Source organism: Equus asinus, chromosome 11 (assembly GCF_041296235.1).
Source record: "Equus asinus isolate D_3611 breed Donkey chromosome 11, EquAss-T2T_v2, whole genome shotgun sequence".
NCBI lineage: Eukaryota > Metazoa > Chordata > Mammalia > Perissodactyla > Equidae > Equus > Equus asinus.
The window spans coordinates 24,351,134-24,376,077 of NC_091800.1; the positions used below are offsets into that span (position 1 = coordinate 24,351,134).

Here is a 24,944-nt window from a genome sequence, read left to right on the forward strand (position 1 = left end):
GTGTAATTAACTCTCTGACCTTTAGGTCCAAGGACAAAAACCGTTTTTTAAAATGTGCTGCCACAAACATCTCTAAGCAATTTCCTTTATCCACTTAAATTATTTAAGTACCTTCTTGGAAGGGGGACCAGTGGTGATATGGGGAGTGACTCCAGATTCCTATTGTCCTCAGGGTAAAGTCCAAGGTACTAAGCTTTGAACACGTGGCGCTTGAGATCTGGTCCTCACTTGCCCCTCCAGCCACAGTTCCCACCACCTGCCTCCCTCCCTCCCTCCCGTGTCCACAGTCTGGCCACGAGGAAAGGCGCTCTGTCACGTCCAGCACTTGATACTGTGTTCTGGGGCCGCCCTGCTCTCCACTAGCCTCATTCCTCCACCTTTTCTCTCACCCTCTACCACTGCCTGGACAACTTGTACTCATCCATGGTCTTATGATGGCTTCTCCATGGCACTCCTTTTCCTGCCTCCCAACACCCTCCCTAAGAATGAGTGAGATGCCTCCAATCTTCACTCTTATCTCACTAGGCCCTGGAGACTGATTCTCAGTCAGTTCCTTGAGGAAGGATGGCATCCAGTAATTCACCACTTTATCCTCAAAAAATAGCAGTGGCTTTCATTGAGTATTAGCTGTAACAGACACTATGCTAAACATGTCGCTCCAATTATTCTTTCAGTCCTCCAGCAGCCTTAAGGGGAAGGGTTAGCGTGATCCCCACACTTTACAGAGGAAGAGTGTGAAGTTTAGAGAGATCAGCTAATTGCCCAACATGTACAACCAGCAAGTGGCAGAGCAGGAATTCCAGCCCAGAGACTGGGCTCTTGACCTTCCCTCCCTCCTTCGCTAGTGTCCCAATGCCTAGGACAAAGGTGTGTGGGCACAGCAGGCGCTCAGCAAATATTTCTTGAATAAACATGTCTGTGGACAGATAGGCAGTTATGAGAACAGTCATTGTGGCTTGTGATATTTCTAAGTTTTATAAACAAGAACAAATTGGTTACATCCAGTGTATAATAAAATATTCCAAAATTAATTTTTATACTAGTCACACTAATGTGCAAAAAGACGAGCAGGTCATTCTCCAAAGAATAAGAAGGGAACAGCAACCTTAATACCTTTGAGTAGAGAATCATAGAAACTCTTATAAATGCCAGAAGCAAAAGATGTTCATTTTCTAGTAGAAGAAAAAGGACCTGGAGGAAAAAGAACAGTGCAGAGTTCAATGACCTTTAGCCATGCTTAGCAGTAACCAGAGCAGAGAGAGCCTAAACCAAGGGTAGTGAAAACAATTTTTTTTCTCTTATAGATTATTAAAAACTTTTGAACATGCTTCTTTCAAAATGAAAATGAAAATCCATGTTTATCATAAGAAAAGATTGTGGTCTTGTTTTTGTCTTTTTGGCAAATGCTCATCTAGTGACAGCAGAGAATGCAACATGATAATCAAGCATAAGATGAGGAGAAAAGGATCAGCGCTTGCAAGAGCCAAATGTTTAGAAAGGGGACCAAGGAGTAGCACTGAACTGACCTTTCTGAGGAGAATATTTCCTTTATATTCACACTCTTATCTGAGCCAACCTAAAATTGGATTGTACTTGTTGCGAAAGGGGCCGTGTGACACATACCCACATATAAACTTGTGAGATATGCCAGTTATAGAATAAGAATGACTGAAACTGTTGAGAAAGAAAGAAGAGCAGCGGCTGACATTCAGAAGCTGGCCCCATGCTCACAGCCAGACCATGTGACTCTCTGGATAGACATAAACAATCTCCCAGAATACCAGCCTCAGACAAGGCTGCCCTGAGACCACGATAAAATGAGACCAAGCAAGGCCACTTCCGGATTTTGGTGACGCACAGACAAAAACGGGTCACTGTGCCACCCACAAAATACCAAACACCCCCTCTCTTGGCCAAAATGGGTGACTGCTACTCCTTTACCAATTCCAGCTTCATCCCTCATTCCAGCTTCCCCTCCTGTAGACAAGATCCATTGAGATGCCCAATCATAGAATTGCCCCACTTTCTAACAACACCCATTGTAGAGTGAATCCCTGCTTCCTCAGACCCTCCCCGGAGTCACCCAACCAAAGCCCAAACCCTCCAAGTTTCCTTCTAACACCCCCCTACTGAGATGCGCAGGGTTTCCCACGGGGTGTGTTCTCCCACCCTGCAACGAGTAACAAACCCACTTGTTCCACTACAGGTGTCTTTGGTGGTCTTTGGCTGAAGCATATTGACACTGTGTTTACACATTTTCATGCATGTGTGTGTGTATATGGTTATAAACATTACATATATTTATATAAAATCAAGGTAGCAAGAAAATCCAGGCAAGTCAAGCTCCAAAATATATTTTTGTGCCTGGACTATCTGTAGAGCTAGGCTGCCAGGATCAAATGAATCAAGCAGATAATGACATATTTTGCTGTATGACAGCCCAAGCAATCAGCACACATTTCAGAAAATTTTAATAAATTAATGTCCCAGTTATTCTCACTTAAGTTACATTGATATACACTATTCTTATTTTCTACAGTGCAGTGCTTTTGAGATGTGGGTTTTTTTAAGTTATGAATTCCCTAACAAGTTAATAAATTGAGAAATGCCGAAATGTTGGCTATTTTTCATTTAAGTATGTATTTTCAAAAACAGGACACAAACTTGTATAGAGAATATGATCACAACTAAGAAGAAGAATAAAAATAAAAGATAGGTGACTGAAATTTAACTACAGTTGTCATTTAATCGTGTCTTTCTACTTTGATATATTTTCTAAAATTTCTCAGTTAATATTTTAAATTTAATAATAGAAATATTAATTTCTAATTTCATTTTACTCTGTGCTTCCTCCTATATGCATAAACAATAATAATCTGGTTCTCTTTTGGTAAATCCTGAGTTCTTTTCCTAATGATCTCATGAGTAAGAGGCTTAAGGATACACATTCATTTATAACATCAAAGCAGTACCTTTCTGCTGCTCTCTGCCTACAAGTAAAATACTCTTCAAGTAGTGATAAGATATTAACTCATTCTGTCAAACCACCTGGAAATAGGGCCTGCAACTGCTAAATATTGCCAATGTATTACAAAAGATTAACAAATTTTTCTGGTTATATGAATTCCACCCAGTGTTTTGCTCAAGAGCAAAAATAAGTAATACGGATTGTGTTCAATCTTCTACAGAATAATATTCAATTTCTTGTTGACTTTTGTAATTACATTGATCATGTAACATTCCTGAAAACTAAAATTGTCTTCATTAGTTCATTAAACATTCCTAATTCTTTAAGAACTTAAATTAATATAAGGATTGTCCTTTAAAAGTGTTTGTAATTTATCTATTTTTAGCGTGAACCTGAAGCACAGCTTTTAAAAAAATTCTTCATCAAGATCTCTAGACAAAACAAATGTCTTTTTAGTTCATGAAATAGCCCTAATTCTTTAAGAACTTAGTTAAATTAATAAAAGCATTGTCCTTTAAAAGTGCTTATAATTTCTCTTTTTTAGCAGAAATATCAAACACACACACAAAAATCTGTCAAAACCTCTAGACAAGTGAATCTCCTGTATTTCTTATGAAGATCATACCAGAGATGAAGATTTTGAAACAAAGTAAGTACTCCTTGTTCTGGATTTGGGAAAAAGCCAAAGAGATTAAAAAAAAGATTAATATTGATTTAAAATGTGAAAGAATTGCCATAAACTTAAAGACTACAATATTCATTCAATAGCTTTGGCAATAATTGACTAAATTGTGACTAAATTGACTAAAATGTGACAAGTTTGTAATGAAACACAATCTATCATCTTCCTTGTTGATGGAAACCATCCAAACATGTTTCCGGTTACTAAAAATGCTTAAGATAAAAAAATATTAAATATAAACAAGATATGGTGCAGTACTTCTGGCTTCAGAGTTAAATACTGAGATAGGAGCATTGCAGTTGAATTCATGTTCAAATTGCTCAGATATAAGTACAGATTGGGACAAAGGAGGTATAAATTTGGGGGCAAAAGAAAAAATAATCCTTTCAGTTCCTCACATAATTCTAATAGTATGTTAAATATGCATAGATTAAGATGATGATTAAAAGAAGTGGCTACATGTGATCTCTCGCCGAGCTTTTGCAAGTTTTTTTGTTTCGGGTTTTGCTTTTTTGTTTTTGCTATTTATATGATGTCAATCTACTTAAAGTTTCCTCCTTTTGTTATTTCTAAAATCAGGTATGTCTTCTATGAGCCAACTTACAAATGACATCCCTACAGCAATCATGTACAACTCAAAAGTGATATTTCTAGCATTTCTTCCTGAAATTGTTTCACAATCATCTAGCTTTTTAAAAATGGGAACTACTTCTTATGTGATATTTTAACAATGCGTAGGTCAAGGTGCCCTTTCTGGAATAAGTACAGAGAGGCATGGTTGACTTCATTAAGTACAAGTAGTAGCCCCTCCTTCTGTGTTGCAAAATCTGAAGTGAGAAATAAGTGAAGTGCGCCAAGTACATAATGCTCCTGCCTTGGGGGACAGAGCCAACTCCACTGGGGACCTTTCTTCCCTCCAGAAACACAATTTCAGGACCCATCACATTGATCCAGTTACATTTCTTCCTAAGTTTTATGTTGTGAACCAACTGACCCTGTAATTTCTTTTCTGATCTCCTTTGCTCTTTCACTTTCCATGTTGGATAAATAACTAAGTTCAGCATAAGCACATATTTTGACAATTTTCCCTAGATTAACCGTCTTAAATCTATAAATTGTAATCAGAGGCTTATTTTTTCACTTGTGCTACACTCCTGTGGGATGGGTTCCTGGAAGTCAGTGGAAGCTCTTGTTCTAATGTCTTGAAGAGCCAAATGAGGAATGGGTCCTATAAGAAGAAAATGTAAAATAGAATGGCTGCTTCCAAGAAGAGTTAGACGTTTTTGATGAAAAGCTAGAAATAACGTAAGAATGCAATAACCATCTCCTGGTAGCTTTGTATTTGAGGCTTGATCTCTCATCTCTCTCTCTCTCTCTCTCTCTCTCTCTCTCTCTCATCTCTCTCAATATGGGCCGATCTAAATTAATTTGAATTATTTATTGACACCTACTCTGTGCCAGACACTGTTCTGGTTACTTGGGCTATATCAGTAAATAAAACGTGCAAAAATACCTGCCCTCCTGGGCTTTACACCTAGTAGAGGGAGCTAGACGACCACTTCACATAATAGATAAATTGTGTGGTATGTAGAAGGTGGCTAGTACTATGGAGGAAAGAGATCCAGCAGGGAAAGGGGGCTCATGAGTACAAGGAGAGTTGCAATTTTAAATAAAGCAATCAGGGTGGGCCTCATTAAGAAGGTAACATTCGAGCAAAGAGTTGAAGGAAGAAAGGGAGTTAGGTATGTACATATCCGAGGGAAGGATGTTTCTGGCACAGAGAACAGCCAGTGCAAAGGCTCCGTGGCTACAGCTCTCACTGCACATTCAAGGACAGCAAAGGAGGCCGTGTGGCTCCAATGGAGAGAGCAAGGGGGAGAGGCAGTAAGAGATGAATCTGGAGAAGTGAGGACCTTGCACACCACTGAAGGGGTAAAATGGGATCCCCCAGAGGGCTAACCAAGGACTACTAAGAGTGTGTAATAATGTGTAAGGAACGGACTTTGATCATTATGCCACCAAGGGGAAAAGGTAGAACAACCAAGAGTAGTTGCAACTAAAAACCTGAAAGAAGCCCCTGTGTTGCTCAAAATATTTTCCCTGTAGTCCACAGGAAGAAATACATTTTGCAGCACAACCCAGTCGTCACACAGAAGACACACACACAATTGTAACAAAGACTTCACAAACCAACACTTACGTGCATTGTGTTCAATATACTCTAATTCTAGTCTGTTGGGTTTCTTTTCTTTATTCAATGTTGGTGACATTCACTAAATTGATTTCATAACCTGGTAATGGCTTGTGATCCACAGTTGAAGAAGCATTGCTATAGGTAATGTGATCGTTTTGGCTACACCCTAACACAGGGATAACATAACCACCATCATTGTCAACTCTGAGCGGGCTTTGGCTAAACACCACATAAGGCCTAATGACTTTAAACAGGGAACCACCATTAGCTCATTAATCAAAATCCGATGTATATTTAAGATACTCTGCTTTCATGACAGCTGTCATCATATAAAAATACAGTGTGGGCTGGGTCACTATTAGGAAATGTAAAACATGTGAAATTTGGGTACATCATTTCTGACAGGCAGCCAATATTTATGGTAGTTGGCTAAAGAGATTTTACTTCAAATAAACAAATGTTGACTGTTTCCATAAAAGCATAGACATAATCCTAATTAGTAAATTTGCTAATAGATTTTTGTTCCTTATCTCCAGACCAATCTTTAGATATATTTGTTTGGAGAAAATGCTGCAAATTTTAGAACTGTATCTCAAAATGTTACGAGAGTTTCTCAAAGTGTTTGAGAGCAGCTTAATTTTATGACTAGTACTTTTCTGAACTGTTAAATTACCCTTTGAAAACTCAAAATTCATTTTCAACTAGATTATTGTTTGAAATATTTTTTTTTTCCACTGGAAAAAGTTCTTAGGTTTGCCATTGCATAGATTCAAGTTTTATAGTACACTGGAATTATCTCCTCTGAACCACGTACCACACACAGAGTGGCCAATTTTTTCAACAGTGTTATCCAATGTATCTTTCTGTGATGATGGGAAAACTCTATATCTATGTTTTCTGTTAAGGTGGCCACTAAGCAACATGTGGCTTTTGAGCACTTGAAATGTGGATTATGTGACTGAGAAACCAAATTTTTAATTTTGCTTATTCTTAATTAATTCAAGTTTAAATAGCCATACGGGGCTAAAGCCTGCCATATTGGACAGAGCAGTTTCAGAAAGAAAAGCTGGGCAAGTCACTTCCCTGCTTAAACCACTCCAGTGGCTTCCAACCACATTTCAAATAGAATTTAAAATCCTCAGTTTGGCATTCAAAGCCAAGACAAGCTGATTCCTGAGCACCACTCAGTTGCTGCCATTCCAGCCTCTTGCGTCTTCTTTCTGCTCTTGCAGCCTGCCACACTCCTTCTGCCCCCAAGGACCTGACACAGGTTGTTCCCTCTGCCAGGAAAGTTCTTTCCACTCCCACCCAACATGCTTCTCACCTCTACCTTTCTCCTGGCCAAACTCTACTCAGTTTTTAGGTCTCCTTCTCTTATTGTTTACTTACTCACTCATTCAGCAAATGTTTCTTGAGTTCCAACTAGGAGCCAGGCATTGTGCTAGATGCTGGTGAGTGACAGCAAACACCATAGAACAAGATAGACAGGCTCTCTGTCCTTGTGGAAATTATAGTCTAGTTAGGACAATAAGCTTTTTAAAATAAATAACTGAAATAATAATAAATTGTGACAAGCATCTTAAATCAGGGCTCTGAACTGGACCAGGGGATAATGGCAGATGGGGAGAGGACTCTCAAAGGATGTGACATTTTTAATGAAACCCTGAAGGGAAAGAAGGAGTCACGGATGTGAAGAATAGGAAGAAGGGCACTGTGGAGAACTTATCACAGCAGAAGTTAAGTTTGTCCCTGTGACTACATTTTTTGGTGTGTGTGTGAGGAAGATTTGCCCTGAGCTAACATCTGTTGCTAATCTTCCTCTTTTTGCTTGAGGAAGATTGTCACTGAGCTAACATCTGTCCCAATCTTCCTCTATTGTATATGGGATGCTGCCACAGCGTGGCTAGATAAGTCATGCTAGGTCCATGCCCAGGATCCGAACCTGTGATCCCCAGGCCGCTGAAGTGGAATGTGCAAACAACCACTATGCCACTGGGCCATCCCCTACATATTAATTTAATGTCTGTAAGTTCCATGAGGGCAGGGGCCCTGTCTATTTTGTCTTATTTTCTCATAGCACAGAGTCTGGGACATAATCAACACTCAGTAAATTCTTGTTAATGGGTGAATAAGTAAAATTTTTAAAGTCTAAAAAATAGAGCAATTGCTGTAGAATAATTATAAAGGAAAAGTCATTACTGATTATTAATTGTTATTTACTTTGGCTTATAAAGATAATTTTATCTACAGGTTTTGAACCTTTAAAGTATAACCTGTGAAGTACAAATAATAATCTCTCAAGAATCAAGAATTTGTTGATACTCCATGAATTCTCAGAATGTCTTAATGAAACAACTATTCCTTGGTTCTCATCTTTAGTGCCCAAGTTCCTACCAGTTATTAATCACTAACTTAAGCCTGACTGAGGCCATTCCTTCCATTTGTGCTTCAGATTCCCTCTTGGCTATTCAGATAAGAAGAATGTCAACTCAAGATTGCACAGTAATTTCATACTTCAAGTCCCCACCTACACTATTCCAAACAAATAACATTTATAAATATGATATAAAAATTGAAAAGGCATAGCTCGTGTTGTAAGGCAAGACAAGCATCTCTATGGACTATAAATAGAGAAGAAATACAGAACAGTAAGTTGGGACTGGTGCTACAGGCCTGTGAGGCTCTGGGCCCAGAAGCAGGCGGAGGCAGCTGGGAGTTCCACTGTGGTGGGTACTGGAATAAAAGGCACCCTATGTGAGACAGGGATCAGGGAAGGCTCATTGTTTCAAACCAGGAAGTGAGTTAGGGATGAAAGGAGGCATAATAGGATGAGGGAAGATGCAGGCATAGCCTCACAGCCAGGACCTGTGCAAGGCCACCTGTGACTAGGTGACTGGATCTTGGATATCACCACTCTGACCATTGGTGGGAACCCTGAGCTGCAGATATAAGACTTAGCTCTGAGTTGGGAGTTGGGTGGAGGCAATAATAAGATTGCTAGATAAGGAGGCATGAGTGGAGCTGGAAGTAGGGATGAGGAAGACAAGCAAAAAAACTATCCTTCAAAATGAGCCTGCAACCTAGAATCCCAAAACACATGAGGAAGAGGACAATTTCATGTAAAACATGGCCCACAGAATCTACAAGAGAAACATGGATTCTCTCAAGATAATATGAAATTAACAGAGCAATCTGAAAGTGATAACAAATGTGTCAGAGCCCCGAAGAGATAAAAGAACACCCTCACAAGAAATGACAAGAAGTTATAAAATAAAAACTGACAGAAATAAAGTGAGAACAAGGGAATATTAAAAAGAAAATCCAGTTATATTCCTCAGAATGAAAAATACAGTCATTGAAATAAAGGCATTAAGTAGAATAAATTCTAGACTGAACACAGTCAAAAGGAGAAGTGGTGAATTGGAAGATAATAATGAGGAAATGAATGATAAAGCAGCACACTCAAGGAGGTGGAAATATGAAGGAGCTCTTTGTAAACATGGTGGCTAGATTGAGAGGCTCTAACAAGAGTTGGAAAAGAATGGAGAGAATGCTAGAGAAGCAAGATTTGGAGAAATAATGGCTGAGCATTTTCAAGGATCACTGAGGTGTATGAATCCTACTGAAAGGTGCACACAGAGTTTGTCCCCATCTCCTGCTTGGCACCAACCCCTGAAACTTCCACTGTGCCCACTGGAACTCATAATCCACCACCCCCTGAAACCTTTATATCTCCGCCCCTTCTCCTTCTTGCTCTAAAGCAAACATGGATCGCCCCAGGGACAGTGCTTTCCTGGAAGCCCCCTGGAGTTTGCCCTCTCATACCACCTGGCCTTGAGGTGGGATACGTATTCTTGCTCCCCATTGCTAGGAAGAAATTTTTACGGTCTTAAAACAAGACTCAAAAATCAAAAACTACAGAAAAACAATTGATGAATTTGACTACATTAAACAGTTTTTAAAAACATAAAGTATGACACCTAAAGGTAAGAGACAGTCCACAGATTGGGAGAAGATATTCGTAATGTCTATAACTGAGAAAAGATTAGAAAACAGAATGTATATATTTTTAAAGTCTGCAAATCAGTAAGAATGACAAAATAGACAAATGGGTAAATGTCACAAACAAGCAATTAGCAGAGGAGAGAATGTGAATGATCAATAGGCAAGCAGATACACTTAACCTCAAAAAGAGAGAAATGAGAAGTAAGACAAGAAGATACCAAGTTTACACCTATCCGACTGGCAAAATTTTAAAAGTCTAATAGGATCAAGTTGGTGAAAAACTCTCAAAAACTTCCTGTGGAAGTATAACTTTCCATAGGCGGTTTGGAGAGCAATTTTTATTAAAATTCAAGATACGCATATCCTATCCACTTCTGTGCATATCCAGCAATTCCACTTCTAAGTATACATCCTAGAGGAACTCTCAAATATGTGCACACGTTGATCAGTATACATATGTTCAATATATAGTTTGTAATAGAAATTGGATGCTACTTAAATGTCCATCAATAGATGAATGAGTAAATTAATTGTATCATTGTTACGCAATGGAAAACAAGTGAATGAAATTAATCAATATTGTCAACTGGGAGAAATCTTAAAAACATATTCTTACACATAAGTAAATTCCAGAGTGAAACATATACTGTGATATAAAGAATGTGAACACTCAAAAATGGTGCACGTTGTATATGGAATAAATATATATATATCCCATAATACATATGTATATGATATGTGTATACAATACATGTATATTATATATACATATATAAGTATATATGTGATTTAAAAGCTGGACAGAAAGAATATGCACTCAGCTTCAGGATAGTCCCCACCCTTCGGAGAGAGAACAGACAATGTTACAAAGGAGACATCAACTATATCCATAACATCTTAATTTGTTAAATAAAATATTTAAAGCAAATGTGACAAAATTTCTCTGTACTTTCTGAATATTTGGAAATTCAAAGAACTTGCCTTATTGTAATCAGTACTACAGATGGCCATTTACTTTAAAACTGAGACCAGATATAAAACACAACACCACATCCTTAACTTTAAAGAAGATAGGCTGGTAAACATATTTTAAAAAACCAGTTATATGGTGTGGATGTCATTTTTCAGCAAAGAAAACCCTAGTCCCTGTTTCCACTTAGGTTTGTGATAAAGAGGACAGACTTGAGTCTCAGCCAAAGAGATTTAGATTAGGCATTAGAAATAACTTAGGATCTCTACCAGACGTTGAAGTTTGCCTGGGGATTTTGAGAACAAGAGGTTTGCTGAAACAGCTTAGATCCTAGCCTACTTGGAACTAGAAGAGATTATTGATGACATAGGTGTCCTTTGAAATTTGAGATTCTGTCCACCAACTCTATAGATATGAAGATCTTAACTGATGTACTTAGAATTTACAGCCAAACAGAGAGGACTCCGAGGAACGGAACAAGAAAGCTTGGTTCTCAGTCCTCACAAGAGCCTACTCTGACTTGAGAAACTAGTGGTACCCTAGCAGGACCAGAGGCGACAAAGGCTCTGGAGGGCCAGTGACCAGGGTGAGGTGCTGCTTCACCTGCAACCCAGTTTATTGCAATCTGTCCATTAATAAGCGTTGTGGAAGAGCATTCAAATTCCATACTGTGCAAGATGCTCTGCAGAGTGAATTTAAAGAAAGAATAACATCATTGCTTATTCTTAAAGAAAAGTTTACCATCAAATTTGAAAAGACTCACACATACGAAATAATTAAAACATTATGAAATAGCAGTCGATAATCAAGGGTGAGCACTACTGACTGTAAGGGAAGATTATGGGCTGGGCTCACTGCGAATGAGGAGGGGTTTCTGATGAGCCCTGTGGGATGAATGGAACTGGAACAGTCCCAGAGCAGTTGAGGCATTTCAGATTTCAGCTAAACGTGGGCTATAACCTGAGGGAGGAATACTCATGAATATCAGAGAATGTTGTTAAATGGAGGGTTCTGGCTACAGTGCAGATGTTTTTAGAGAGCATGAGAGGTGATGAAGTGAAACAGCTGATTAGTGGTGTGTGGTCACAGAATGCTTTGAAAATCAGCCAGAGATTTCCAGACTTGAGGATGGAGGGGAAAGAAGCCAGTGTGTGTTCTTGAGTAGGGCAAGGATATATTGAAAACCATGTTTCCAAGATTTATTGGGCAGCAATTTTCACAATTAAGTATTTCATATGGATTGGGTATAAAATAAAAGGTCTGCATGCTTTTCCTGCTTTTTTATGTTAAAATATAGGAATTTTTTGGTTGGTGTTAAATGTCTACTCTTAATTACGTTAGAACACACTTAAGAAAAGTAGCCTCGGTATAATTGGATAACCTTACCATTAGTCAGATAACTTGTGCTGAGCCTCAACCCTGGAGCTTAAAACCCTTTCCCAGTGATTTGTTCTTTCAATTTTCACTGCATCTAAGCACTATTTCTCAAAGAATTGCAATAACTGTATTAATAGCTAACATGGCAAATATGAAATGTTCAGACTTCTTAAGTACAGAATCTCAACAGTTTTGTTTGAAATCCCTAACATAATGGGTCTGTAATGCTCACGTGCCATGGGAAAGGGCGTCAGGGTTGTGCCTGAAGGCTCAGTGTGTCAGAGCAGCAGGCTGAGCACTCAGCTGAGAGCAGGAAGCTTGGGCCCGTCTTATCTCTAAGTCTTCTCAGTGTTTTTCCTTAGGCAAGTCACTTCTCCAGCCTAGAGTTTATCTAAAATTGAGGGAGATTAAGTTGGACAAACTAAAAAAACAGTTTTCAGCTCAAACTTTATATAAAGATACATTTATTTATGTGTCAGGGGTTCTAGCTTGAGCCTAGCCTGACATATTTTAGGACACGACTGGGCATATTTGGCAGGTGGATAGGAAAGTCTAGTTGCATGAAAATAGAATTCTCTTGGGAAAATAACTCATTCTTAGAGAGTCAGGCACACACACTTGATTCAAAAATAGTCCTCTGGCACTGGCAAATGGAGACAATATGGTGTATATTGTCTGCTATTTGAAGCCTCTTTGACCCAGTCGCCAAGGACTGGTGGATGAATTCTAGAAAAAATTGAGAGACATTGGAGTACAAATTACTCAGAAGACCGCTTAACTCAGTGGAGTATTTTCAACTGTGAGAAATCAAAATCCCTGACTCAAGCCTCCAGAAACAATAAGAATATTTCTCTATATAACCAGATTTCAAAGATAGAGCAGTATTAGTTTCCTCCTAAGACTGGCTCTCTTAATGCTCACAATCTGGCGGCCAGTGGCAGTGGGAGCTACATACTTCTTGGCTTACATCAAAGCATGAAATAGAAGTCCTTCTTTTTATTCTGTCTGTATCATCTCAGATTATGTGCCCATCTCTGGCCTAATCACAGTGGTTGGGGGCCTGTCATTGACCTGAACTAATCAGATTCTATCCTTAGTGATCCAGATGGAGGTCAAAGCCCCCTGAGATGATGGAAGAGGGGTAGGTTTCCGAAAAGTACTTTGGTTCTGTAAGCTACTAATGAATATTCTGCCAGCAATAAACATCTTCCATGACTCTGATCTAGTGTCTGGGGAGGTGGGGAGAAGACAGCATCATCTAGTGGGTGAAAAAACTTACCTCGAGGGCACTTACCTTGAGTGTTGTTGACAAATGTGGATGTCTGTGATAGTTTTGTAAGAGTTGAAATGACTTGCATTCCTCAAAGTAATAGGCCTTCCAAAATGTAGTTCTGATGTTTATATTCTTTAATATGAATTGGGTTTCTCATTCACTGCTGTTGATTTGGGGGGAAATCACATGTTCCGTGCAGCTGGAAGGAAGTTGCCTAAGAGAAGTTATCAAATATGTGTGAGGTTTGGAGACCATACCAAATGTACAGATGAAGAACTCGCTGGCTGGGATTTGGGATGAATGGAAATTCAAGAAATGCATTTGGACAGACCTCTGGGGATTTAGCTAAAGCAGAGAGTGGAAGATATTTTTTTAAATGTTTTTTCCTTGATTCTTGATATAATTATACTTTAAGTCATGAACCCAGCCTATTTCTTGATAGGTGGGTTTGAACTGTAGAAATTCCAGCTCACTTTTACTGCCGCTGAAGGTGTCATTTTAATGGTAATGTCTGTTGACTGTACCCTCTTCCTTTAGCAATAAGACCTCCTTGAGCTCACTAGAGGAGCCGTGCTTCCTACATCTTTCAGTGCTTCTGCTTTGCTTGTAAACCAGGAGCCTGGTTGTGGCCTAACTGAATTTCTATGCACATAAGTGTGGTTTCCTGATAAAGAAAACGAAACCTTGTCCCCATGTCATTATGAGTCTAACAGTCTAACATACCTGCTAACTTTTTTTTTAACTGTACCTCTGACTCATACTGAACAATCTTATTTCTACTCCAAAGGAAAAAAGTTAAATTTAAATTCCATGCCTGTAAGGCATTTTAAAGTTAATCGGGCCCTTTGGGTCTAATTTAATTTGTGTAAGATTGCTGTTGATGATTAGAATAGCTATTTAAGATTTTTGTTAACAGTCTGTTACGTGGACTTAATGGAAACACTCCAAAAACAGTCCATTCACTTTCCCCTGTCAAATTTAGGTTACCGAGCCTTCACAGATGTTGTAAGTAGACACTGATATGAAAAGGGGATAGAATACAAATTAAAATCATAAGTGTACTCGAACTGCCAACGTTGAGCTTTGGTTAAAAACATCTGTCACATAAAAGCAAACATTCAGAGCTATTGCATCTTGTAACAATTGTCTTTATTTTTCATATCTTTGGCATTTTAATCATTTTGTGTTACTGCTCCCTTTGGAATTTTTCTTACGAATGATCGTTTTTTTTAACATCACTGATTTCTCTGCACAAACAGCATTTGTGAAGCTTTGGTACCAACGCTATATAGGGAGAGACTCCCACGCGTAGCTGGAATTCTAATGGTCTCATAGAACTGGAAAAGTCAACTGACTATCGCAGAGCACTGGAAAGAAATGAATGCATTTAACTTGTACAGGCCCATATTAAATCAAACTAGCTCTTCGGTTCCTCCTACAAGGTTATTTTTCATCATTTAAAAGTTTACAATTACCATCCTCATGGATATAAAACGACCATAAGAAACAGTTTGGTCCGGTTCACCCTTTTGTACAATCAAGGAAATTTCAGGATTCCATCGAGTCAGTCTTCTATTATTTGTTAAAATCAGACATTTTTTATTCAGATTTAAGATTTGATTTCTCTCATTACTTTGTTCCATAGCTTTTAAGTCTTTATCCTTTCATTCTGTTTTCATTTTCACTATCCAGGCTTTGTGTTTCAAAACTGGGACCCTTGTAGTCATCTTCCTCTTCTCGCTTTTTCTCTTCTGTCTCCTGGATTTCCTCCTCCCTCCTTTATTCTTATTTCTTTTATAGAGTGAGAGATTTCTCTGAGGGCATGGTAAGTCTCCTGTGAGCTGCAGCTAAGCATCCACACACCAGCAGCAAGAACAAGGAGACAATGACCACCACGCCCCAGCACCACGTTCCACTGCCCAGGAACAGCCTTGTTTCTTGTGTGGCGGGGGAGGGCACAGCTGGTCACGGCAGCCCACATGCTAAAGACTGTGGGCAAAGAGTTTGAAAATAATCAAGTCACGCATTGAGGGGGAAGTGGTGGCTAACTTTTATTTATTCTTGATTTAACCTTAATGGTGATAGGTTATGATATTGCAATTTTTATGTTGTAGTCATTCAGGTGGTTAAGGACTTAAAACTTACGCGGAAAGCATTATCTTGAGAGGCATTTGGCTGGAGGTTCACCATAAAGTAATCATATTTTGAAATGATTTTAAAAAGTGTATATATTCATAAAAGTGGAACATAAGATTTAGATTAACCCTATTCCTTAATTTAGAAAAGAAATCTCTGTTTTACAGTGTTTTATTTAATGAGTAATTGACATTAAGAAAAGGGATGTAAAAAACTAATAGAAAAGGTTGTGGATCATCCCACCCAATCCGCTCTCTTCCTGATCACCCCAGGCTGGTCACCACGCTCTCCTTCCTTAGGTGGTCTTTTGCACCATCTTAAGATTATATTAGCTCTTACTTTTCCTTCCTTCAAAACAAGATCTCTTTCGTACTAAAGCTGAGATTATGTTCAATGTCGTGAATGCTGAGACTCAAATACAAAGGCCCAGCAATCACGTTTTCTCCTATAGCTAATTATGTAATTTAAACATTTGGTCAAGCCTTTGTATTATCTCTTCAAATACACTTTTAAAGATTTTTGTAGACGAACCTTTTGTTTCTACATCTCTGACAGTAATGATCACAACACTCTTACCGCCCCCTTCCCACATGGCTATCATATTTTTAATACTCTTGATGAAATCATGAGATCACTGGGATTAAAGTGGAAAAATTTGGCAGTCTTTTCATATTTACTTCGACTTTGGAGATCTAATTTGAATGTGAGCGCTCCCTATAACTCTCCAGCCTCCCTCCTGTATGGAGATTTACCAGCGGTGACTCCATTTTAGGAGCTGTCTTTGCTTCTCCGTCGCATCTCCTTCATCATATCTGCCTTAGGACGTGGTGTGCTGGTGAATGTTAGCGGTTGGCTCTGGTGGGGAGTAGGAAGGGTAGTTTGTAGCATTTGCTCATTTCTATGGTGTCGGTACTCCCAGCACTGCCCATTTCAAACTACCAACTTGACACCACTGAACCCCAGATTGGGAAGTGTTCTGCACAGTGGGCTTTTGGGAGCAGGTCACATTGGCTCCAGGATTATTAAACTACTGTTAAAAACAAGACAACAGGCCCAAAATGGAGATGCTTGTGCTAAGCCTCATGTCATCAAACTGAGACTTAATTACAGTTTCGTCTCTCTCAGAAATAGAATCTTAACCCAGTCAATAAGGACTCGCCTGGTCAGTACTAACTGGGTCCTCTGCCTGAGAGACCCCTGCCATCTCCTGAAGGAAACCTTGCAATAGCTAACCCACTTTTTTTTGCCTAGTGTAACTTCCTGTTCCCGCTCTCTTGTGTCTATAAAGTCTTTCATTTTGTAGAGCTCCTCAGAGCTCCTTGCTATCTGCTAGACTGGATGCTGCCTGATTCTAGTCAATTTGTGCTCAAATAAACTCTTAAAAATTTTAATATGCCTCAGTTTGTCTTCTAAAACTGCTCCACGAGCATTTGCCTCCTGTGAGTTCACTGTGTTTGTTATGAGCTGTGAGAAGAGAGGATATATAAAATAATGTCTCTGACAAGGGAGAAAGAGACCCAAAGCAATGACCAGAGGAAGGCAGTGTGCAATAGTGGTCCACAAACTCCACTGAGGGGGCTCGGAGACGAGTTCTAAAGAAGGGCTCCTTCGCTGGGGAAGTGTGCTCCAAAGACGCTGAGGATTTTACTCGGTGGAGGGAAGGGAAGAAGGTGTTCCAGGCAAGGGGAGGCTTGAAGGCTGCAACAGTTATGGCATATTCTTAGAAAAGACAAACCAGATTTTCAGTCACCAAGACTGCCCTGATGACTCCAGTGGAAAGCTTTTTGTACTATTACAGAATATCCGTTTCCCATTTACCAGGCATTTTTACACACAGTGCTTCTTTTGATCCTCACTATAACCTTGGGAGAGAGGTATAACAGCTGTTTTTATTATCCTCATTTTGTAGATAAGGAAACTTAGAATAAGGGAAGGTAAGAGCCTTCACAGACTCACGTAAGCCCAGGTCCAGAATGCCTTATCCCACCCCTTACCGTCTGCCAGTCTGAGAGTCCTGCCCTGAGGTTCCTTGCTAAGTGGTACATTCATACAGTGGCCTCTCAAAGGCAGGGCCCCTCAAGTGCATGCGCATGATCCATTTTTTTTTTAAAGATAAGTCCTGATCAAACGTCAAGAACCTTTTTTATTTTTCCTGCAGGGCAAGATTTGCCCTGAGCTAACATCTGTTGCCAGTTTTCCTCTTTTTTTTTCTCCCCAAAGCCCCAGTGCATGGTTGTATATCCTAGTTGTAAGACCTTCTTGTTCTTCTGTGTGAGCCACCACCACAGCATGGCAGATGGGTGGGGTGGTTCTACCACTGGGAAGTGAACCCAGGCCGCCAAAATGGTGAGAGCGCTGAACTTTAACCACTAGGCCATCAGGGTTGGCTCATGATCTTTTTTTTTTAATAAAGAAACTGAAGGATTGTCTCAGTGACTTTATAAAGAAGAGCAAAGTCTTCTAATGGAGTCATTATCTGCACCATTTATTCAAGATACTACAAATCTACTTTGGAAATAGACCAGTTATTTGAAATAAATGAATGAACAAATAAGTAAATAAAAATTTCACATAAATGGTTTTACCTTATTTATTATCCCTCCTCTGTCTACTTCCACAAAATGTTTGAGACAGCTCACAACAAAGTGCTCTGTATTAGGCAGGGTTCTTTTGCTTGCACGTGGCAGAAACCCAGTCAGAAACCAGCTGAAGCCCTGAGGAACATTTATTGGCTCAGTTAACCTAACTGGAGGATGGGCAGGCATGTTCATAGTTTTAACATAACTGAACACATACGTAGTTTTCACATAAATAAACAATATACAGCTTTTTGTGTGTTTATAAACTACATAAATATTATACTATTTAGTTTATGCTGTATAGTGAACACTGTGGTATGGTCACTCAGACCTTCAGGACAAAGCACTTTTTCAATCCCATTTAGGAGTTTTGACCACAATTGAATCGCTCACTGGAAATTTCCATTAGCTGAAGGGAGCAACCTTGCCCAAAGTCACATCCCCTCCTTGGAAGCATCCACTAGGTGTTGGATGGGGGAGGGGAGCCGGTAGAAAAACCGGGCCTTCTTGCCTCAATTCAGGGCAACTCTAAAGGGAGATCCCAGCTCCAGAGTTCCCCAGAGTCAACTGAGGCTTCTGTTGCAACTGAGTTGTGGTCCAACTTCTCTCTCTCTCAGTCCTGCTTCCCTCACTCCCTTACAGGCGTTGATCCAAAGGGCAGGCCTCAATAAACTTTGTGTATGCTGTTGCACACAGGCAGAATCTGTTTCCCAGGGAAGCTGAGCTACGGCATTCTACAACTTGATTTTGACATAGATCGTATTCTAAAGATTTACCTACATTGATGCTTATCCAGTGTACTTACTCTAACTGCTACGTGGCATTCTATTCTATGATAAACCACTCTTCATGCAGTTATTCACACATTGAGTTAATTTGATGGTCCTTTTATGCAGTTACAAAAGTGTTACAATGAATGCCTATATCTATGTCCATTTTACACATGTTAGAGAGGTTCTTTAGGGTCTACACCTAGATGTTGAATGGCCAGGTTGTAGGTTATGTGGACCTCCAAATTTATTAATTAGTACTAAATTGTTTCCAAAGTGATGTAGCAATTTACTCTCTGACCAATGATTTCTAAGAGCTTTTCTTCTTCCTCATCCTCATGAACATTCTGTATTGTCAGATTAAAATATTTTCTTTGCCAAGCCAATAAGTGTAAAGAGCCGTCTCAATATTGTTTTAGTTTTAATGTCTCTGACTACTGGTGAGATTAACTATCTTTTCATGTTTATTAGTTATTCAAGTTTCTTCTTCTATAAATTGCCTATTTACATTCTTTATCCATTTTTTTTTCTGTTGGGTTATCACTTTTTCTCATTGATTTGTTGAAGTTCTTTACAAACTAATAATGGTCTGCTATGCAAATACCCTAGTGCGTGCCTTGGTTTTGACTTATTATATGGTATTGTGTGGAGGATGCTTTTTTAAATTTCCCTTTAAAAAGGAAATTCTGGCACAAGCTACAACATGGATGAACCTTGAGGACACTATGCTAAGTGAAATAAGCCAGTCATCAGGAGACAAATACAGTATGATTCCACTTATATGAGGTATCTAGGGCAATCAAATTCAGAGACAGACTGTAAATGGTGGCTGCCAGGGGTGCAGGGAGAAGAGAAAGGGGAGTTATTGCTTAATGAATATAGAGTTCCAGTTTTGCAGCAGATGAAAAAAGTTTTCGAAATTGTTTGTGATGATTTGCACAGCAGTGTGAATGTACTTAATGCCACTGAACTGTACACTTAAAAATGTTTAAGATGGCAAAATTTATGCTATAGGTATTTTAAGATGATTAAAAAAAATAATTTAAAGAAATGAGTAAAATTATCTTTGGATCTGTTTTATAATGTGTTCAGGGGTGAAAGCACTTCCGAAAGAGGAGTCAGTTGTTTTTGTTAAGGTTCTAAGTCCAATCTGGTAGCGTCATGTCTTATCCACCTACCATAACATCACATCCAACCGATCCCTACTCACTGAAGTCAGTTTTTCTGATAATTCTAGAACTTATTTCCCCTGTCTATTAGTATTCCAAGTCTTGGGTCAGGCTCTGTCATTTCTTCCTTTGATTAACACCATAAAATCCTAACCAGTCTCCCTGTTCCCATCTATGTTCCATACTTGAAGCTGAGTGATCTTCCAAAAGCGTGAATCTATTAAGGGGGGGCAGGGAGGGAAGAAGGGAAGAGTAGGAGATAGTGGTTAACAATGTGAAATGAGGCAGAACAGTCAAGGAGAAAATGCAGGCTGAGAAACAGTTGATGGATTGGTGTCCTTCAGGAGAGAATAGTTTAGGTCATGGAGACAGAAGCCAGATAACAAGAAGTAAGAAGAAAGTCAAGAAAGTAAAATGAAATTGCCTGTCTGCCTAGAATTATCTCCGCCTACTTGTCTGCCTGGCAAACACTTAGTCTTTAAAGACCAATCAATGTCATCTTTCTCACAAAGTCTTCCTTAATGTCTTCAGGAAACGTTGAGAGCTTCCTTTTCCCCCTATCAGAATGCCTTGTTCACGCATTTATCATGGAATTCATTAAATCCCTCTAATTATTTGTTTTACGTCATCTTCTGCCATTAGACTATGAGCCTGTGGGAGCAGATATTATTTTCTCTTTATCTTTGTATCCCCAGATCCTAGCATGATGTGTACAACACCAGTACTGATTGAATGAATGAATGGTGTTGAAAACATCTCTAACTTTGTAGGGATCTTAATCTAATTAATTCTTCCCCACCCAGAGGAAAGCTACTACATCAGAATCTATTGAGAATCTAGCTCCCTGACCACGGTCAGGCACAGGATCGTTATGGCTTGATATGATATGTCCTCATTAATCCCATGAAAGAGATCTGGAAATTGTTAATTGATGGAGTTATATTTTATGCATAAGACAGAGGCAGCCACTGATTCTGCCTGTAGCCAGCCATGGATCAACACATTTTGTGCAGAGCCTGTAATTTCTTCTGTAGAGTCTAATTTCAATTCTAATGCCCCCAACTCTTTTGTTCAAGGATCGACACACAGGCCAAATCCAGCCCACCGCCTCCTTTTGTAAATAAAGTTTTATTAGAACACAGCCATGCTCATTTATCTACCTATGGTCTATGGCTGTTTTCACGCTACAGTGGCAGAGCTGAGTAGCTGCAACAGAGACCGTATAGTCTGCAAAGCCTAAACTACTTGCAATCCTGACCTTTAGAGAGAAAGTTTGCCTACCCTGCTTGAGTTATAAACTAAAGCTGTGTACATCAACATGATTTCATGGCTTACGCTGTGTTAAATAAATAGTACAATCTTTTGGTTTAAGCTCCGTATATTATACCCAAATCATGTCTACTATGCAGTGCCTTTTTCCACTTTTCATAGTCTCAGCTGTTTAAGTAAAAGAAATGAATGCAGTAATGGTAATTCAGGATGTTACTATTTTTAGGTTAGCTCTTCGCTCACTGTTCTTCTCTGTCATACACACAACACTCAAAATTGTAGATGAAGATTCATTTTAACTTATATTAGTAACTTCTGTTAAATTATACTGGATTGGTTATTAAGTGAGCATTATTATCCACATTAAATCTGTCACCAATGAAAAAATTACACACAGACAAGAGTGTAATCCCCTCATTAGCCTGAGGCCTCGGGTGTGCCTGAGTATGCACAGAGGCCTGGAATGCTCCGCTTTCCATGTGGAGCGCTGACTTTGCTGAAAGATGTCTAGAAACTGATGTATTCAAGCAGCTCCCTGCTGGCTACGCATCTGTACAGAACTCAGAAGCATTGTTTATTTCAGCAGAGATCTGGAATAAATTATCCTTAATAATTTGGCTCCTGTAATAGTTTCAAATGTTACACTATGGCGAACTTGCATATTGTGGGAGCACTCACATCTAAATCATGATTCTTTTATTTTTCCAGAAGTCAGCTAGAATGAAAGCTCCATGGAACTTTTATCCTATATCTCCAGGCCCTGAAATAGTCCTTAGCACATAGTAGGTACACAATAAACATTCGTTGAATAAATTTATTATGTGAATTCCATCACAAATATTGGAAATCCTAGGGGGCATTTGTGAAGACCAAGGAAATCTTAAGCTCCTTCACATTTAGTATAGATGTTGAACTTTGAGGTGTTAGAGCATAGTTTGGCCACATTTAGAAGGAGTGTGTGTGTGTGTATGTGTGTGTATTTAAGGTAACTTTATGACGGGTACACAGCCTACACCTTGAGGATAATGCACAACATCTAATGAGGGGACAAGACAATTTTTGAGTAAGATGCAGAAAGTTATAAAAACCTGTCACTCATAGTCTAACAAGGAGAACAGACCAGAAATGCTACAAAATCATAGTTTCATTTGTTGCTGTTTTTGTTTACTCGTTTTATACACATCAGAGAATCCATGGGGCAAAAAACCCCTAAATTAACTAAATTTTAGAAAGAATCAAGCTCTTCCTAGAAAAGGAGTCCCACAAACATTTTCATCCCTAGGGACATGTTGGAAGGATCATAGAAAGGAGGGAGAGACTAGCTTATCTGTAAGCAAACTTTCAATGATTGCATGTGGGCTGGCATAATAGATTAGATTCACAAGGTGCCCAGTAACAGAGCTGGTCTGTACCCACTCAGCCTGCAGTGAATGCACGGGAGCAGTACACTGAAAGTTGATGCCTGGGCAGGAGAGCTGAAAGATATCCTGCAGAGGTACACAAAATCTTCCCCAAGTGCAGGTGGCCTGCTGAAAGTGGAAGCAAGGCAGGAGAGATGAGAGAGATTCTCCAAGGTATACAAATTTTCCTCATTGCAAGGCAGAGGCCCAGTCAAGGTTTGGTACAGGGCAGCAAGGCTGAGAGGAGTCATCTCCTAAAAGCGTGGGCTTTCACTAGGGCAAGGTAGCAGCCAGTAGAGGCTGGGGGCAAAGCTGGGGAGAAATGCCCTCTATCCCAAGGTACACCAGGCCTTTACTGAGTACATTGTAGCTGCCTACTGACAGTTGGGGTAGGGGCATCAGAGTGGAAGGAGATATCCCAAGCTTCTATAACATGGAGGCAGAGTTGTAGAGCACAGAAACATTACAGCAACCCAAAAAGTTGGTAACTGGGGTATAAAAGTATAAAGAGGTTTCTCATCGTTTGGAAAGCTGCAGGCTGGGCTGTAAAGCTTCGAGAAATTTCCAGAGTCCTGTAGGCTGTAGAATTCTAAGATATCCTGAAAGAAAAGTCCTGATCCCACTCTTAAAACATACAAAACCAGTCATGAGCTGAATCTAAATATCTGCAACGAAGCTTGGAACCAGCCCAACTACAGATCAGACTGACAAGTGCCCTAGCCGTAGAGGACTAACTGCTGTTTGATAGGAGTGATATTATTTGCCCCATCTCTATTGTTCTTTTAACTACATGGTCAGTACACAACAGCAAAATTGTGAGATTCTAAGAGTAGTAGGACAATGTGACCCATGGTCAAGAGGAAGGAATGTCATTAGAAGCAGATCCACAGATGGCCCAGATTTTAACAATAGAGGAAACTGGTTATGAGGTATATGGAAACTTTATTATCTTTGCAACTTTTTTGTAATCTAAAACTAATTTTAAAAAGTTTGTTTTAAAACATCTGTGGGACAATACCAAATCATCTAATATGTATGTAATTAGTGGCCCAGAAGGAGAAGTGAGAGAAAATGGAGAAGAAATATTTGAAAAAAAATAATGGCCAAGAATTATCAAAATTGTTGAAAAACACCAAGCCATAGATTTAGTAAATTCAGTGAATACCAAGCAGGATTAATATAACTGCCCCACCATACACCTCTAGGCACATTATAGTCAAACTGGTGAAAACCAAAGGTAAAAAGAAAATCCTAAAAACATTCCAAGAAATAACACACATTACATTCAGAACATCAATAAGAATGATGATTGATTTTTTTTAATGGAGGCCAGAAGACAATAGAATAACATCTTTAAGGAGTCGAAGGAAAAGAAAAAAATTAACGTAGAATTTGATATATATCTCAGCATTGTTTAGTAGTTTTAGCAATGTTTTGTGTGTGTGTCTATGTGTGTATAGATACCCACTGGTGATATATGTATATGAGCAATGTTTGATAGTTTTAACAATGTTTAAGATAGATAGATAGATGACAGATAAAGAGAACATGTTCATAGATAAAATATTCAATATTAACGTGTCAATTTTCTCCAAATTGATCTATAGATTCATCACAATTCCAATTGAAATCCTAAAAAGCTCTTTTGTAGGAAACGACAAGATAATTCTAAAATGCATATAGAAATGCAAGATATCCAAAATAGCCAAATTAACTTTTAAAAAGAAGAACAAAGTTGGAAGATTAACACTACCTGATTTCAAAGCTGAGAATAAGGCTGCATTGATCAAGACTGTCTAGTTTTGGCATAAAGGTAAAGAGATAATGACACAGTTTAGACATTCTCACATATGTGGACAACTCACAAATTTCGACAGACGTGCAAAGGAAATCTGATGGAGAAAGGATAGCCTTGCAACAATGGTGCTGGAACAATTGTATATCCTTATTTAAAAAAAAAGGAACATTGATCCACACCTCATGTCATATACAAAAATCAACTCAAAATGAATCATATACATAAATGTAAAATGTAAAACTATAACTCCTCTAGAAAAAACATAGGAGAAAATGTTTGTTACCTTGGTTTAGGAACTTAGCAGTAATACCAAAAGAATAATCCACAAAAGAATAAAATGATAAATTACACTAC

General features: G+C 38.9%; 1 protein-coding gene across 1 annotated transcript in view; it reads right to left on the bottom strand.

The window, feature by feature from the left end:
- Window positions 1-13,619, bottom strand: part of RNASEH2B (ribonuclease H2 subunit B) — an 82,777-nt gene extending 69,158 nt beyond the window's left edge. Inside the window, exon 1 of the mRNA XM_070520621.1 lies at window positions 13,491-13,619. Within this exon, the coding sequence (XP_070376722.1) occupies window positions 13,491-13,554 (64 nt within the window). The 5' untranslated portion in view covers window positions 13,555-13,619. The remainder of the gene's footprint in view (window positions 1-13,490) is intronic.
- Between the last annotated feature and the right edge of the window lie 11,325 nt (window positions 13,620-24,944).